Source organism: Oreochromis niloticus, linkage group LG17 (assembly GCF_001858045.2).
Source record: "Oreochromis niloticus isolate F11D_XX linkage group LG17, O_niloticus_UMD_NMBU, whole genome shotgun sequence".
Classification (NCBI taxonomy): domain Eukaryota; kingdom Metazoa; phylum Chordata; class Actinopteri; order Cichliformes; family Cichlidae; genus Oreochromis; species Oreochromis niloticus.
In genome coordinates, this window is record NC_031981.2 from 4,230,450 (window position 1) to 4,249,643 (window position 19,194).

Below are 19,194 nucleotides of genomic sequence, written 5' to 3' on the forward strand. Positions count from 1 at the left end.
ATTGATTTTAAAACATATTTATGTTCATCTCCAACTATTTAAATATTCATCCACTCTGTATTTTGTCATTTTTAATTTACTATTTGAATATTCTTCTTTTTTAAAGTATGTGGAAATATAAAATCTTAGCTTGGGTGTCTGCCATCTCTCCCACTCAAAGCAGTAATTTTCAAACTTCACTTTGTTAACAACAACTTTATCAACTTTTCATTGAGCTTCAGCAACAAATCTATTGAATTTTTCAGCCAACAGTTGCAGTACCCCGACTACAAGTGTCCTTCCCTGTTCTTTCCATGGCCAAAGCTTCAGACACTGGTTGTTTATTACAACAAAAAAAAAAATGAATAAGCAGGCATTTGTTTGAGAGCTCTAGACAACAGGACATAACGGCATTATGATTTTTGTTTGTGACATTCCATCTCTGAAATGTTTGTCTGTTTGTAACTCTGTAGAGGTCTCAGAGCTCTGAATCTGGTGTCCTGACATCCATCAGTCATGCATTGTACCCATCCTGGCTCACAAAGACGGTACAGGAAAGGCCTTATTCTTCCTTGTTTATAGAATTCTAATTACCTGGGTTGATTTAGACTTGGCAAAGAAAAGTAGGGATGTTGTATTTCAAAAGAAACTGTTTCTCTGAATAGCTATTGGCCAGCTCTGAGAAAGGGTCAAGGTGCTGAGATGCGTCCTTGTCCATACAACAATACAATACCCTGATGTCACTGATGCATAATTGCTAAGCACATTTGTTCCAGCAAGTTGTAGTTCAGGATGACATCTTTGGACTCAGTGGTGCATTGTCTGTATAATATTAGACCAGCCTTTATTTCATATAATGCTCTCCAGGGCATTAATTTGCCTGTGGAACAAAATGAAGTGCTTTTCGTTATTGTTAACATTATCATTTACAGAATGCCGAATTATAACCACAATCCATTTTAAATGAATGAAAGAATAAATGAAATAGCTGTTGCAATGTTGTTTTCCACATATATTGAGTTGAGGATGGAATAGTGTAAGGCACTGTTGATGTTTGCTGTTGACGTTTTTGAATAGTTCATTGTTTCTTTTAAATAATGATGATGGAACAGTAGCTTAATGTCAACATAAGTTTATAAAGCTATTATAATGGTTTATATTAGACTTTGTAAAGAAATGTTGAAAAGATGACCCCGCAATGATGTCTTCTCTCCTTAACCTTCACCCTTCGATAATGTAATAGTGTTTTGGAGTCGGTGTGTATTGTCTCTGTGTTGTACTGCAGCAGGCTATGCATAACATGATTAAGTGATGAAGATGCACAACTGTGCAAGTGTGTTTGTGTGTGTTCACGGAAGCATGCTGAGAAGGGCAGTATTAATTTGATAAAAGAAGATTGGACTTCAACATTGTGACCCCAGCAGATGCTGCTACTGCTGTTGCTCATACACAAACTATACATAACTGTGTGTTAAGTCTGACTTGATTAGCCATTTCTGGGTTTAGATGCTCTCCACGCTCTATAAATTAACTGAGCACAGAGGCACCATTAAGAGTTAAAAACATTCCAAACTCCTTTAACTACAATAAAGGGATCAGTGTAGCTATTCTCACATGTTCCACTCAAGTCTAGCATCCATATATCCATGAAAAATGGGATTTTCAGGCTTGGGTTGATTTAAAAGTTAGCAGTAATCTGTAAGGAGCAAGTTGGCATTCAGAGATGATATACTATATTCTTGTTGAAGTATTTGTAAAAAGAAAAAGTACTACCTAAATACAGAGAAACTGAAGACCATCCAGGCCTTTGAGGGTTACTGAAGTCAGGCTTGGACTACCTGCACTAGCTAGGCTAGTCCACATGAAAAGCATTGTATGTTTTGTAAGTTTTATGGTTGGGGTTATTCTCCAGGAAGGTACAAGGACCGTTATATGGCTAGAAGAAGAGTTGGAAAAAACAAAACAAAGAAACTGGTGTGTCATATGGTGAGTTTGGAAGGTGTAGCATACACCAGGAGTTTTTAAAGGTATGATACAAAAAAATAGTGCTAATAAAAATACTAAGGGCTAGAATGACTTGAAAAGCTGTTTTGGGTGTGGTTTTCTGAGAGTTTTTCTTGTAACCACAAATAGGATGTGAGTCAGTTTGAAGCTGCAGTGCTCAAAGAAATGGAAAATGACAGAAACTCACCATGTTCCTTTTAATTCACTTTTATCTATATAGCCCCAAATCACAACAACAGTTACCTTAAAACATTTTATATTTTAAGGTAAAGACTACAAGAATACACAGAAAACCCCAACAGTCAGATGACCCCCTTCCCAAGTGTGACAGTGAGAAGGAAAAACTCCCTTTTAACAAGAAGAAACCTGCAGAGGAGAGGCAGCCATCTGCTACGACCGGTTGGAGGTCTCCTTTGAAAATTGTTTTCCCAATGTCATATTTAATGGAAGCTTCCTCTGCCCCAACTGCAACCAAACTCTTTAGGTTCACCAAAAAAATCACATATTATTTTTTTTTAACCAGAAAATATCGTCAGGCTTGGTTTCTCATTCTCTCCTTCAGTGTTGTCCTGTGTTCACCCTGATGGCATGCTGGCGGACACAATAGTGATGTGAGGTTACAGGCCGGACCCTGGCGGTCTGTCTCCATTGTATCCTGTCTATAATTCAATCAGATCACTCACATTTCACCCAGTCAGATGCTTCGAGTCACCCATCTATGGAAGTCACTGTCTGTGTTTGTGCATTAACTCATTTTCATTTCGAGACTCCTCATGCCTCTGTTACTGTCTTCTGTGAGGCTCTGTATGCACTAATCTTTGTGTGTGTGTGTGGTTGAGGTTTATTAACTGTGTGTGACAGTGTCTTTGTAGATTGCATGCAGATGGTTCCAGTTAATCAGTGTTTTGCATGTACACTGAACAGCCATTGTATTCATTACCTATACCGTCTAATGTAAACCAATACAGTAGCAGTCAGTAGGCTCCTATCTGTGAGTGTTAATCTTTGCATTAAAAGGATTCTCTTTCTTAAGCTTACTTTAAATGTCTCGGTGATACATAGTCAGCTAACAGTCCTATGATCTTCCCACTCTGTTTACTAAAGCCCGTCTTTAAAGCTGTGCTTGTGTTTCTCTATCTTCTTTGTCCATTTCCTTCTTTTTAAACAGTCTTATCTTTCTCAACAGTCAGGCTCAATTCTAAGACTCTCCTGACCACATGCTAACTTTTGCACCAACAGCTCAGCTCAGCACACCTGTTCAAAACAAACCACGCATGTATTTCCTAACGTAGGTTCACTTTTCTTTTAATATATTTTGTTTGTTTTAACAATCCCAATTCAGCCGAATTGAGAAAAATTCTTTATTTCACTATTGTGCTTTGGTGTGTGGTCTTGATCAGGCTTATTTATGCTACAGTCATACTAGGAAAAACAGTCATATTAGGGACAATGTGCAACCACTTGCTGTCAGCTATAGTCTTCAAAGCAAGTTTAGTGCATCAAGACGTTAATAAAATGCAGTCAATGTGGTCAAGCTGGCAATTTCATGTAATTTGTTTGTGATAACCTGATGGTCAACTGTGATAAATCAGTGAAAATTGTAAATCTGTTGCCATGTACTGACACATTAACTACTTGCATTCAGAGTCGAACCAGAGCCTCATAGATTTGAAACAGAAATTCCGAAATTCCTCCATAAATAGTAACATAGTTGTTGCAGGACAGAAGCTTAAATGCAAAATGCAAAAGGTGCTTACAAACCTGGTTTATATAGGAATGTAGCTGGAATACAACCAGGTAAGTCAAGTCCCCTTTTGCCAAGAGACTCATCACAGACTGGCTCACACTGATTGGCAATCTGTGTGAGAACGTTATTGTTCTTCTAAAACAATAAAAAACCAAATTGTTATTATGATCATGTAACTTTGGAGTTAAAAACCTTTAAAACTTTGTTCAAGGGGACTGCAGGTGAATAATACATGACTTTATAGTTTATAGATCTTAATTTAATCAATACTAGTTAAGGGTAAAGGTAAGGCAAATATAGGGGTAATGGCATTAGAAATAAATTATCAGTAAGCAAGAAAAAAAAGATTTGTATTGTTTGACCAAAAAAAAAAATCCATCCTTTATTGCAGCTGAATACAATGTGAATGAACAGCAACACTGGACTACAAAAGCAGCACTGTGTTAGCAACAGTATCAGAAGTTGCAGAACATGATGTGGTGTTTGATCACAAGAAGCCTTTGGCACTGTGAGATGCTGTGTGCAGAGATGAAAACTGAGAGCATTGATTTCATTGTAGAAGAGCAAGGACTGTGTGTTATTTGCCATGTGTGTGTGTGAACTGTCTGGAACATAAAACTATAGAGGCCCATTCAGACCTTCCTTTCTCTCCTTCCATCAGGAGATAGCAGGGACATTGAACTGCAGCAACAAAAGCAGATTTCCATCAGAGAGTTTCTCAGAGAGAAAGGCATTGTGTTGAAAGGGGCTTAATGGAGGCTCAGCTTAAAGCTTTATTCACACAAACTGTACTCTTGGGTTGGCAGAAACACATATGTGTACACAAACACACACTCGCACACAATCACTTTTCCCATATACCAAACACTCCTTGTTCTCCTCCACTAAAATTGGTGCTCTCATTTTATAATGTTTATAAATGGTAGAGGAGAGTTTGTGACCAGGTAGTTGCTCTGGAGCAAGGTACTTCAAACTCTTTGTGCTGATCTCAGGCTAAAATCATATGTATGATCGGGCTTGCTTTAAAAAAAAAAAAAAAAAAAAAAAGCCATTTTCTGACACGCAGTTGGTACCTGGGTAACAGAGTCTCTCACCTCTGATCGACTAACCTGAATCACCTCTTCAATGCCGAGCACAACTAGAAAGTAATAAACCACGAAAAAATGTTTTATTTTCAAGGAGCCATCCTTTGTTGTGCACACATATTATATGTCAGTATATTTTTCTAATACTGTATGTTTTGTATTAAAGAAGAAGACCAGAAAAATCTGCATATTCTAGCAAATCATCAAACAAAAAGGGTTTATATTTATTTTAAAACAGACTCATGCTTTTGTCTTTTGTGTGTCCACTGTAGCTACGTTTTCACTAAGTTGGGGCACTTATAATTGTTTGTGTGTGTTAAGATCACCAGTCAAGATAGTTTGTGTAAGAAATCTGATTACTTTATGAATCGTACATGTCTAATGTATTATATTGTACCTGCTTATAGCTTTAGCACTGCTTCATGTGGATCACATGAGACGGCAATAGCGAGATGGGACCTTCTCCCAATTTGCTGTCTTCTAAATAAAATTCTTTTGCAACCCTGGCAAACAATTATATAAAGATGAAGTAAATAAAGTATTAATAGTTTTAACAAAGTGGAAATGAACAACAGTGAAAATAGACACTGTTTTGGGTGACCATCATCTTACCTGTTGAAACTTTAAATATAGTATAAGTTTAAACTTTAAGACAGCAATTTGCAATATTAATTAACCATATTAATTTTTTTATAACCATTCAGATAATTGTCACTGATGATTTACAAACCAGTTTTATTAGGTAAACATTATTATAATTTTGTCACAGTGACTAGCTTTCACCCTTCCCATAAATTTTGAGATTTACAAGTTCAGTATGTTTTGTTCTTCCCCATGGAGTAACTACATTTGTAATCAAATTGTGGATATGGGGCATTCCTGATTCGTCTAGTTTTTCCCATCATACTGGTTACTGAAACACATGTTACACCCAGAATAACTGGTGTATGCTCTCTAAGATTTATTAGTCTTACCAAATTTTAGACAGTTAATGAGTCGTGACCCTCTGGCATAAAAATCTAATTTGGCAATATCCATGCAGCCAATTTTCTGATACAAATTTGTTGCATTTGTGGTATGACTCCAAACTCCAGATTTTCTATTTTGGTGACTCCAGTTTTATATGTAAGAACTTTAATGCGTTATTTTAGAAATACTTGCGCAGTTTGTGAATTCCTTCACAACTTAAGCTCAGCAAGAGTTGTAGTTAATCCAGTTTCAAAATGATTTATCCATAAATTTTTAGTGAGATGTTTTGTTCCCCTTCAGGAAAAAAATAAATAAATTAGATGCTGTTAGATCAGAGAAACAATTGGGCAATTATGAAGTTAAACTGAGAAGTTAAACTAATGAAAGAATTTAACTTTGGGCCAAGCTGCTTTAGATATGACTAGAAACTCTAAACTTGATTATTACTTTTCCAACTACCTGCCTCAAGTTTGGAGGTAGTACAGTAGTATTGCCACTTAGCTCTTTGGGGAACACTTTTCACAAGGTTTAGGAGTTCATGGGAATTTTGAAATGTTGGCACATGAGCTGGTTATCCTCAAACTGTTTCCACAAGGTGAGAAATTGTCCAAAATGTCTTGGTATGCTGAAGCATTAAGAATTCCTTTGACTGGAACTAAGGAGCCGAGCGCAACTCCTGAAAAACAACCCCACACCATAATCCCCCTCTACCAAACTTTACACTTGGCAAAGTCAGACAAATACCATTCTCCCGGCAACTTCCAAACTCGGACTCATCTAACGGATTGCATGACGGAGCAGTCTGCTTCGTCACTCCAGGGAACACATTTCCACTGGTCTACAGTCCAGTGTTGATGGGCTTTACACCACTGCATCTGACACTCTGCAGTGAGCTTGGTGATGTAAAGCTTGGATGCAGCTGCTCGGCCATGAAGCTCTCTGTGCACCGTTCTTGAGGTAATCTGAGGCCATGTGAAGTTTTCAGGTCTGTATCGATCGGCTGCAGAGAGCTGGTGACCTCTGCACACCATTTGCCTCAGCATCCACAAACCCCCGCTCTATGATTTTCTGTAGTCTACCACTTCGAGGCTGAGTTGCTGTAATTCCCAATCACTTCCACTTTGTTTTAATGCCACTAACAGTTGACTGTCGAATATTTAGTAGGGAGGAAATTTAATGGCTGGACTTGTTGCACAGGTGGTATGCTGTCATGGTACCACGCTGGAATGGACTGAGCTCCTGAGAGCGACTTCTTCTTTCATAAATGTTTTTAGAAGAAGTCCTAGGAAGCTGAGACGTCCCAGTTTTACACTGGAACATGAACTCAACTTACGTTTGTGGATCTTTGCAGATTTGCCTCAGAACCCCACGTGGACATGCGATGTGATCTGTGCGTGTCAGGCGATTGGTGCATGTGCATTTAAGGTTTTGTAAATGAGCAAGAGGGGTGTTACATGTATTTTTAAACATTTGTATGCACTGAAAGAGAAAATGATCCAATTCGGGAAGCTGAACTTAATAAGCTGTGCATAAATAATCACCATTTATTCGGGTTTGGATGTACGCGTTTGTAAAATAGTTTACATGTGATCACAATTCTTCATATTTGTGTCTGGATTGGAGCACGCATTTGTGAGTCCTCAAAAGTTGCATGACTACATTTGTAAATCTTAGTTTATGCTTGTGAATCATATTGTATGCATTCGTAACACTTTTGAGGCAAATTTCTCTCCATAGAAATGGGGCCAAATGCATGCTGATCGACTGTTCTTTTGTTTGGTGCTTCTTGCGTACTATTTTTGCTGTAACCTTCCCCTCGAAAAGTACCTCACACATTCACACACAGAAGCAGTTACACAGTGTGTAAAGTACTTTGAGTGGCCAGTATGACTAGAAAAGTGCTATATAAATGCAGTCCATTTACCATGTACACTGAGATGTCGGCGCACACAGCTTTTAGAAGAACATTTGTTCTATCTTCAAATTTGGGATCCACAAACAATGTACAAGACACAAACAGTTGTCTGTCTCTCAGAAAGCTTTTCTGTCTTTTTCGTCAGTCATTTTCACAATGAACTTTATATTACACGCAAAGTGTGGATGAGCGAGCAGTCCTCTCAGGGATTAACTGCTGACGGACTCCAAAAGTTGAAGGCAGACTTTCTTATTACGAGACATGTAAAAATCTTCTCAACACATGCGTTCATGCACAAGTACACACAGTCCTAAGGTTTTTCCAGTGTTGTCCCAAAAATCATATCGCTCAATATTCCCCCAGAAAAGACTACACAACGGCTGCTCCCAAATCTGATTGGTGTTATTTGTAAGTCAGCCTAAATCTCAGAGAAGCTACACACACAAATGGAACAGGGCTTACTAATCCATTTGTAAGGCAATAGGCAGGCAAACAGGCAGGGGAGAGCTTGCCAAGTGTTGTAATCACAACTAAAGATGATGAGCCCACTCCCTTCCGCTACAGTACTGTGTGTGTTTGTATCTATGCGTACATTTGTGTGTTTTGTGTGCATTTGCATGTTTGTCCTACATCGCCTCCTTTTAGAAAACTGTGACAAGAGAGGGAGAAAATGAATCGGTATCAAGTGGATAATCTACAAAAGTACACTAGGAGCTTTTCCACCTTATGCAAGTCCCCCGCTCATTCATTTGCAGCTACCACGCAATCTCTCTTAGAACAACAACAAGCCGGCAATATGAGTTTTGAAAAGGCGGTAATTGTAAGCAGGTTGGGGAATAAATTAGAATGATGACAAAATACAGAGATAAATCCAGCTTAAGAGAGATGTACGCCACTGTTTATTTGATTTCAGCTTTTCTCTCTATCCTGCTCTTTCTCCCTCCCTCATTCCTGATCTTTTTTAGTGAGGTGGAAAAATGGATTTTTGTCAGCGATTTGGCCCTGAAATAGCTTATTGTCTAAGGCAGCCACTGTGCGGGTACAACGTCAACATCACATGTGTGTGTGAACGCACTCGCCTGTTTCCATGGGGAGTAATGGCCGTGGAAGTGTGTATTGGCTCTGCTGGCACAATACGCCACTGTGCTCATTGGTTTAGACTGGTGTGTGTGTTTACAGTATGTGTGTATGTAGTTCTATAGACTCTCTTGTTGATATTTATAGATGTAAGAATTCTGGTATGAAGGGGCGAGGGTAAGAAGAATGTAGGGAGCAAAGGGGGGAGGGTCAGGCAGAGGAAAGGGAGTAGGAAGGAAAGAAGGAAAGGTTCTTTAAGATGGAATTATTGACTGTCGCCTTCAGCTTTTTTGGTTCTCCTCCTTCCTCTAACTTTCTGTGTCTTTATTCTGTAAACCATCAGTTTTACTTCTCACATTATGAGTCAGAGCAATTTGTCACATAGAAGCCCTGTGTGCTGGAAAGTTTGACGACCACTGGAGTCAGTATGGCTGCAGTTTACTTCACCGTACATGTGCCTTCAATGGGAGAAATGTCAAAAAGCCGAAAAAGTCAAATAGTCAAACTTTTTTTTAGGCACTTTTGGAAATATTTATTTGTGACTTTGCCACTGATATATCTCCCTTTCTCAGTTTCACCCTCTTTGATTTTTGTTTAAAAAATAAACATTTTATGTACCAAAGGATAGTCATACAGTTACTTTATTTTATTGTTTTCTTCTTTGTGTCCAGGTTTGAAGGGGCTAAGTGGACAGAGCAGCTGATTACTTCTGGATATTTTTTTCCTTCATATTGCTCATCAAGTAACTGGTAAGGGCCTTTTTTTCCTGTTAAGAGTGGTGCACTTTTTAACTCAGATATTCCAGATATAGTCTATTGTTTTAGTCTACATAGGCATACAGATGGGAAGAAAATTGTGAACCTTCTATTATTTTCCAGATTTCTGCATAAACATGACCTGAAACTTTAATAAATTTCTAAAGTGAGGTTTAAAAACTAAATACAATAAAAATATTAGACAAAATAGTTTTGTTTTTTTTTTTTTGCCTGTCCCGTTTGGTTCTTTTGCCATCAGAATTATTGTCTAAAGGCAAAGAAAGATGCCCAACGGATTTACTTTACGAAATGGACCATCCCAGCCTTGCCGTATTGGTCTATTTGATTCACCTTTTATTGTTTATTTTATTTTATTTTCACTTGCTAAATACGTGACAGACTTGACTGGGGAAAAGAAAAGGGAGAAAGAAAGAGGGAAAGAAAAACAGCGGTGAAGAGGAACGGTGATAAAGGGCAAAAACCAAAAACCAACAAAACAGACAGACAAAAAATACATATATCGATCACCTGGATCACCTGTTAGACAAAATAGTTTTAAGGAAAACGATCCATTGCATATCAGTGAAGAGAAAAAGCATCTGAAATTTTGCTTTTAGTGTCGAAGTTGTTCAGCAGTGACTGCAGCTAAATGTTTAAGGTGTCTGGTGAACCGTCCTGTGGGTGAGCACTGAAGAGTTTTAGACCATTGCTGTACTCAGAACAGCTTCAGGTCTGAGGTTTGTGTGGGTTTCCTCATATTCGGTGCTCACTTCAGGCTCTTTCCAGTTATTTCTGTCATTGTTTCCTATCATCATACCTTTTCCTATCATTTAGATCACTGACAGATGTCCTGGCGATTTTAGAATTGAATAGTTTGATTGTCTCATCGGTGATGACAAGCCATATTTGCTCAGATGCAGCAAAAAGGTTAAAGCCACGATACCAATACCACCATGTTTCTTGATTGGGATACATTTTTAATAGTGTGATGCATTTTTTTTCTTATCTCCATATATATATATATATATATATATATATATGTATATATATAACCCTTCTCACATAAATGAAAATGTCTATTGTAATCTCATCTATCCAAGAAACACTGTTCAAACAGTCTTCTGACTCATGCATGTGCAGATGGGAAGCGCTCTCTGCAGAGAACAGTGCTTTCTCCTCGCAGCCCTGCCGTACACACCATTGTTCTTCAGTATCCTCCACATGATAGAAACTGAAACATGACAAAAACCAGTGCATGAGAGCTTTCTAACAGATCATCTAGTGATATACATCAGGGTTTGTTTTAAGGTGGGCCTAGCTTGTGATTTTCAAGTTCTAGTACAGCATGAAGATTCTTTGATGCGAAGTTAACCAGAAGCCAAGTCTTCACAAAATAAAAAGAACCGCACCAACGGGGAAATCAAACCAGTGTTGGATTTAAACGGACTAAACATAGCAGGTGTGAAAACACCCTGAGACTCATATGCCTCTCTCTCTGGAACTTTCACTACTCGTCTCAAAACTTTAAGAAATAAATTCGGCAGTTTGAATTCCTATAAATATAAGGACATGTCACAGTGGATAGAAGTGTATGGTGCGCAGGGCCCGGAGTCAGAAGAAGACAGTGAAAGCAAAACCAGATACAAGACAAATGACCATAAAATAGCGTGGTAGTGTTTTCATGCTCTTTCTGTGTTTGCATGCGTTTACGTGTGAGTGGAAGTCCAGACAGTGTGTGTGTGTCAAGGCAGTGTCACGATCACAGATTGCAGACCCATCGCTGCTTTGCTGAGGAGACTTAGCTGGCACTGGTTACACTGACCATGCTCCGTGTGTGTGCGCGTGTGTGCACGTGCGTTCCACTGTGTACTTGTATGGATGTATGAACGTTTGTCGCGGCCTTGTCAAATCAGCCATGACTCTGCCTACTGCGTGTGTGCCAACCAGGGGTGACCTTTTTCTCTGTGTGTGCGCTTGGGAATGTGTGTGTATATGCGTGCCGTGCTGCAGGCAGGGAAAGTCCCTGTCTTCGCTGTGCTGGGGAGTTGGAGGGGACACCTCGTTCATCTGTGCTTGGGTGAGTTTGTGTCATTATGGGAGTTTCCCGTCAGATTGAGAGGGGTTGATGTTCTACATCAGTTTGATCACACTTTTCTAACGTCTGACTTCACGCTTTTAGTATTCGACTTCTGCATTTTGTGAGCACCAAACAGTGCGTGAATTATCATCGGGAAATAACTCAAAGGCTTAGAAGGGAGCTGTGACACCTGCATTTGCTTGTTTCCCTTGCATTTTGTCTCTTTTGGCCTGGCATACATGTGTGACGACAAGTTGAAGTCTTCTAATGAACTGGATAATGAGCCAGATGGAGATATAATCTTGGCAAATGATACCTAAAGTACTACATTGCTGTCATTGATCTACTGTATGATGTAGGGATGCTGAAACATTGCTGTACATACAGGGATTTCTAAGGTATAGTCGTCTATCTTACACTTACGTGATCATCAGCCTGCTGGGAGTATCGGGACATTTGGCCTGGGGGTTGTTTTGGCCTGCCGTGAACAGAGTCTAAGTATCAGGACAACACTCTGAGTCGCGCAGCAGCAATGTTCACAAGTTTGTGGGCTAAAAATGCACATGAATCCGTGCATGTAGGCCTCTCCCTGAAGGCACGCAATGTCTACCTCCTGCTCTACAGATAACAGGAACAAACGTCTTTGTGAAATGGAAAGGAAGGGCGGAGGAAAGAGGAAAGGACTTAAAAAAAAGGTGTGAGTAACAGTGGCATCTAATAATGCAACTTTGAAGCCCAAATAAAATACAACTTATCTTCCATCCCTTACCTATCACCAAATACCTTTTTTAAACTTTTTTTAGTCCTAAATTTTTGTACTTTTAACATTGTGATGTCTCAAGCTGAGCTTTTTTTTGAAGCTGCTGTGGGGTTAGTTGAAGACGACATTATATCGTCAGCACAGTAAAGTCAGAGCATACCCTGCTGTAGGGTTCTTTCTGACTCTAAATACAAAATGAACACCCTTAAATAAGAACTTAAATCAGGAAAGTGTTTACTGAGGTCATAGGTCATGCCAGAAGTAGGGTCAGTATAGTATATATATGCAGTGTTTTATTCAGTAACTGAGAATGGTGCTCAATATGTTTTATTTAAAGACAATGTATTTTTAATTGATGTTATTGCGTCTCAGTCCATCAGCACTGAAGCGAGCCTTGCTCTATTTTCCTTAACATATATTAAACAGATACGATTCTCCATGAAAAGTCCCTTAGAGCATCTCCCTGCAGTAAATCTGCTTTTCTCCATACGTGCTTGTTAATTAGCTCTGTTCCATATCTTGCTGTGTGTTTCTTATGCCAAACAGATCCCATGTCCTCCCTCTCTCTCTCCCAACACTGTCCAGAGCTGTACGAGAGCTAATTGGCAGCTCGCTTGCCTGCCGCGACGGTGGTCATGCAAATGTATTGGTGCTTACCAATAGCCGGGCCCATCAAAACATTACGACGGCCATTACCCAGAGCTGGGGCTGGCCTAACGAACATATGCTCCCCCGCCCGACAACCTCCCCCCAATTCCTAAACTCTTATTTATGTGTTTAATTTAATGTGCGAGGGAAGAATTTCCGAAATTAAATTTGGTTTTCGTTGTTGCCTCAAGAGAGTGGCAGCGTTATAATAACATGGTAATTTTTTACACGTCTTTATGAGAAATGAGAAAATTAATTCTTTCTGACAAGCTGTAATTATTGGGCTTGGAACAGTTGCAGCTGAACAGTTTGGGCTGTGGTAGCCTGGCAGTGAGCTGAAAGAGGGAGAGAGAGAGAGGGAAAAGGGGGGTGGAGGAGAGAGAGAATGGAAACACAGTGAGACCGAAAGGGAGAGAAAGAGTTTAGTAGTGAAGCCAGAATTGTATACAGTCACAAAGGAGAGAGAGAGAGGGAGAGAAAATGGGAGGAGAATGACGATAATGATCCGCAAGGGCAAAGGAGAGGCCAGTAAGGTGGTGGAAGACCCGGGGTGTGAGGGGACAAAGTTGAAAGAAATGAAGAAATAGAAAAAAACAGGCCAAGCTGAAAGATGTGAGGTGAAGATAAAAGGGGCAGAGTTGGTTCAGTTAGGATAAATACGAGTAGGCACAGGAGGTGAGGGTTGGGTGAAAAATGGAGAGAAGAGAAGTTGATGAAATTAGAAGAAAAAGGCAAAACAAAAGGGCGAGGGTTAGAGGAAAAAAAACAGCAGCAGTGTGAACGAGAAGAAGGTGAGCGGGATAGTAGCATAGTATAGATGAGGGGAGAAGGGCAGAGTGTGCATGCTTTGGAGGGATAAGTTGATAGGAGACAAGGTTATAAGAAGTTATGATAGAGGGGGTTGAAAGTGGAAGAAGATGAGGTTAATGCGGAGCACTTGAGGTTTGAGGAGATGAGGTTAGAGAAAAGGTAGAACTAGAAAGTAAGCGGTAGTAGGTGATGAAGAGTGAAAGATGTGACGGTGATACAATACAGGAGAGAAGATGAGGATGAAAGGCAAAAAGGAATGTGGATGGGGAGTGAGGGAATGTGAGGAGGACAGGTTGGATTAAAGAAAGAGAAATGCAGGAAGGAAAGCAGAAGATTTACTGAGGAGAAAGTAGAATGCTAGTAGTAGCTAATGGTTCAGCAGGTGTGAGGAAATTAGGGAAGGACAGGTGGAAAAGAAGGGAATGGGTTAGGGCTGCTCAATTAATCGAATTTTAATCTAGATTACGATCTGGGCTTTCAACGATCATTAAAAATGACTGAGCCAGTATTAGCACCTCCCTCGTACTTTACTCTCGCGCTGCTCCATGTGGCAAATCGAGCGCACCTCTCTGCGTTTCGAACACGCGTCACAGCAATTAAGAGGACCCGAGGGAAGCTCGGAAAGCTCAGAAAGCTAAGCAGAAGTTATTTGTAGAGGAGAGGATAATGGCTGCTGAAGAAAGAATGCCGTTGGTTGAAAAGAGAGGTAAAACGACTTCAGTGGTGTGGAAACATTACGGGTTCGCGGAGTCAGACGTGGATCAAGTATTGTGCAGTATTTTGAAGTTCACTAAACATAGATGTTTACGTTTTTCATTTATTTTTTATATTGCAAACATTTCCACTGTAATCAGTATTTGCACACTATTTTATACTATTTTTTGACAATCTTTAAAGCCATTATTCAATACATTGTTATTGTTAAATAAATATCGTCAAATAATCGAGATCTCAATTTCAGTGAAAATAATCGTGATGATCATTTTTGCCATAATCGAGCAGCCCTAGAATGGGTTGATGATGTGTGTGAGTATGCGGTGTTGGGTTGGGAGGGATAAGAGTTGGTCGACAAACCCAAGAGAAGAAGAGTTATGAATCATTGGAGAGGTACACAGATGGCACAGTATGAGGGACGGGAGGTATTGATGGAGGTGGAGGAGGGTGTTGCATTAAAGGAAAGAAAAAGACAGGAACGGGATGGAATATAGGGGTCGGGAGGGGGGTGGAGATGGAAGGTATTGTAAGGAGTAATGCCTCGCTTTGTTAAATCAGGCAGGAGTTCCTGTCGTCTTATATGATGTCATCAGAGGAAGCTCCTCTACAGCATCAGCAGCACGGTCTGTGTCAAGGTTATAACACATTAATATGCACAGTCTACAGCCGCCTGGCCTCACTCCAGGCCTGCTTAGGTTCTCTCACACAAACGCGCACACACACGCAGAGACACACACACAAAGCATCAGCATCTGCTCACACTTACAGAGAGCTTCTTCGTCTTTGCTCCATCAAGCGCTGGCACACATTCACACATATACACACACGCGTGCGCACACACACATTCACGCACAGCTTCCTCTTCTTTGTACCATCATGCGCTGAATATGGAACATGATATTGATATAATGCAGCCATATTGTTTCTGTACCGATATTCACTTAGGCTGCTATAAAAGCACTTTTACAGCTGTGCTGCAACTCACTTAATGACCCACTACTGTGTGTGTGTGTGTGTGTGTGTGTGTGTTTGTGTGTTTGTGTGCGTGCAGGCAGGCATGTGGTTATTTGTTTTCTCCAAGTATTTGTGTCTTAGAAGGAGAAGCTGTGTTTGAGTCAGCCCGTCTTTACATTTCTGTGTGAACGTCTGTTCCCATTAAGGTTTGAATGCAGTCTTCAGATTTATTCAAATGTATGTTTAATTGTTTATTAGTAGGGCAGTTTTAAATACTTTTTTTTTTGGTTAGGCTTAATTGGAAGTCTAATTTCCAGCTTGCCACCTAAGCAAGAACCCTGGGAGTCGCATTTAAACTCACAGGGTACTTTGAATTATTAGTTTTCCCTGTGTAACCGGTTTCTGCTTCACCCCGCTGCAACAGGTCGGCCCAAACAGACTCCTCGACACTGCGTTGCGTTGTGTTTTTAAGAAGACAAGGAGTCTCTAGAAGATCGTTGCCACTTTATTTCCTGAATGGAAACAACTTCTGTGAAAATTTTGACAGCATAGTTGTAACCTCAGCTACTTTGTAGTACTTGTATATCCCATACTATGATTTACTCATTGAAAGCATCCACATTACTTCATTCATTCTTAATTGTGATCATTTGTTAAAGGCCCTGAGTTTTTTGTCTTCTTTTTCATTTCTATATTGCTTGTGTTTAAATATACGGAACGACCTGATGAAGCTGGTAGCCAGGCTGTGACACACTAAGATTACAAACTGTTCATTTTTTAATTTTGATTAAATGTATGTTGGACTTGAATGTTTGCTATTTCAAGGGCAATAATATTAAAGGAAAAGCCCCACAGCCTTCAGATATTAACTTGTGTGTCAGTTTTCATGGCAGTGGTCTTAGCTTTGAGACTTTGACTTCATCCCTATTTATTGTACTACTAGTAATAGGTTTAAAGGACTGATATCTAAGTATATAAAGTGATAATTTGATGACTACAATTGTGATGTTGTGTTCTTCCAAAACCCTTCCTGTTTCTTCATTGAGCGTGTTCCATTTTGTCCTGTGCTGTTAAATGTTTCATCCTAGTGAAGGCATGATGGGACCCCCTGGGGATGAGGCATCTGCCCACCCGGCCACACGCTGAATTATACATGACAGTGCAGGACAGAGTGTGTGACTATGTGTGTGTGAGCATTTGTAGGTGTCACTGAGGGAAGTGTCCGCTTTGTAGCGTGACTCTGTTTTCCTCTGACATACACTGAGTTGTCATAGGTTGTATATTGTCTGTGATGGCTTTTCTGTGCTTGCAAATGTTTGTATCGGTTTGTGTTATGAAGAAACTTCATTTTTAACATGGTAAATCAAACCTGTTCCAGTTCAAGATGGGGCACCGTAGTTTTGCCAGAATCTCTCGGTGCCAGAACAAAACCTGCAAGTGCCCATTCTGGTGAAGGTAAAAAAAAAACCCAGTTTGTTCTGGCTTGTTTGTCTCAGGGGTGCTTGCAGGATTTGCTTCTGCTAAGTGGTGCTGGGAGATGATATGGAGGAATATTCTGCACATGGCTAAGTATGTCATTGCCAAAACCTTCTCCAAGAATCTCATTTTGACTTTTTTAATCTTCCACAGATCCTGGACCATTGCGTTGTGAAAAAGTAAATTTCAGATAAATTCCAGTGTTGCTTTTTGGGTGTTGAATGTGTAAGAAGCAACACACACTGCTGGTCACGGTGCGCTGTTTCATGTTGGCTCGTCAGAGAAACCCACCTACCTATTTTCCAGTGTTATTTTGCATCTAATCTTTAGAGAAGCAGTTTTTATGTTCACATGCCAGCCTTTGTTGGTGTAGGCATGCTGATACACTGAGAAGCTAATATATATAGGGTCCTGTTTGAGTTGCCCATTTATCTCGTTTAATGCTGATTATATACAGTATCTAATCAGTAATCAACAGTTTTTATTACTTTGAAGCAGATTGTTAAAGAAGTTATCACAGCTGCGTTCGTTTGATAGTCACCCTGCTTGTAAGGTAACCAACCACAAACATATGCGAATGAGGAAGCTTTCTTATATAACTCACAGTGACGATGGAGTTTCACATTAATAACATAGGTGCACCTAATAGGAGGCTGAGAGGGTAGCACTAGCGGCCTGTATTTTTATATACAGATGGTGATCACCTGGCCAAACTAAGCATAGATCCGCTCTTTATCAGACATTATGGGCTAATAAGTACAAACCAAAGTCTATAGTTATTTAGTGCCTGTGAACCAATTTTGAGGTAGTTACTTTTTTCAGCATATGTACTGTCTGTACTGTTGTCCAGTAACCAGTGTAGCTGCCAAGATTCAATCAAAGAAAATCTGTTGTCTTGTAAAAGTTCTGCTATTGTGACAGAAACATGCAAAAAGAGCGTTATGTCTGAAAAGTTAAATGCTATATCCTCACCGTGCGTGTTTGTGTGTGATTGAATGTTTCATGCGTGGCCATGTGTGCAGGTGTGTGTGTTCTTCACCTGAGATCTTGCTACTGTAGCTAATGAAAGCCCCATCTCTTAATGCAAATGAGGCTGTTGTTAACCCCAATCAGAGAGGTCGCCGAGTGTGCATCAATCCCACATCTCCCTGAGTGCTTCACTGGCAGCACGCAGTGATCCCCACCCCTCAGTAGGCCCACAGGTAATTACTGGGAACCAGAAAGGGAGAGGGCCAGGGGAGTCAGGGTCTCAGGTAGACACACATGTCACTTTTTTTTTTTCTCATGTCATTTTTTGCCAAACAGAGGGTTGGGTTGCACATAGGGTCAAGTGCAAGTGTTGCCTCCTACCACACCCCTTCCTCCAAAACCCACACGCTCAGAGTGTGACAGGTAATTACAGCATGAGAGTGGCTGCGCTGTATGTAAGATTGGAAGGTCAGGCCCACTGTCTGCTCCCTCAGGGCCACTGAGCGTCACCTCTCTGACTAGATCTACAATCAGTTCCATTAGTACCATGTCTGTCTGACCACCTGTTGTGTGTTGTGTCCTCCAGTTAACTGTTTTATGGTCAGCCTGTTTCCTGTCTGGTACTTTGAAATTGTATGTGTTGTGTAAGCTGCAAAGCAAAATGGCAATGTCCTGAATTAGAGCACTGCAGTGACTGTTTTTACCATTTAATACCAGCTTTCGGATTGGTGCACAGTCTATAACAAGCGATTTTAAAATGTACCTGTTGACGACTTAATACTTGCCCTTTAAATATACTATATTAACAAAAGTATTCACTTGTCTGCTTTCGCACACATTTGAACTCGAGTGACATCCCATTCTTAATCCATTTGCAGCTATTATGGCTTCAACTCTTCCGGGAAGACAAGGTTTGGGAGTGTATTTCTGAGAATTTTTGACCATTCTTCAAGAGGCATATTTGTGAGGTGTGACACTGATGTTGGTTGAGAGGGCCTGGCTCGACTGGACTTGTTGCACAGGTGACACAGGTGCAGAAGACGTCTGCATGCCTAGGTGCTGATTTTATACATATGTGGAAACGACTTGGGACAGCTGAATTCAATTATTTGGATAGGTGACGGAATACTTTTGGCATTGAACGCTATAATGTATTATATTGACGAACACATAATTCAGTTCTGACATTGTGCATTGTGACACGCATGTCCATTATGTTACATTGTATCATTAATTTCCTGTCTGTTAGTCCTCA

The 19,194-nt window shown here is 40.1% G+C and overlaps 1 protein-coding gene across 1 annotated transcript in view; it reads left to right on the plus strand.

The window, feature by feature from the left end:
- Nucleotides 1-19,194, plus strand: part of sox5 (SRY-box transcription factor 5) — a 243,844-nt gene that overhangs the window by 89,854 nt on the left and 134,796 nt on the right. Inside the window, exon 3 of the mRNA XM_019347112.2 lies at nucleotides 9,448-9,525. Coding sequence (XP_019202657.2) covers nucleotides 9,448-9,525 — 78 coding nt within the window. The remainder of the gene's footprint in view (nucleotides 1-9,447; nucleotides 9,526-19,194) is intronic.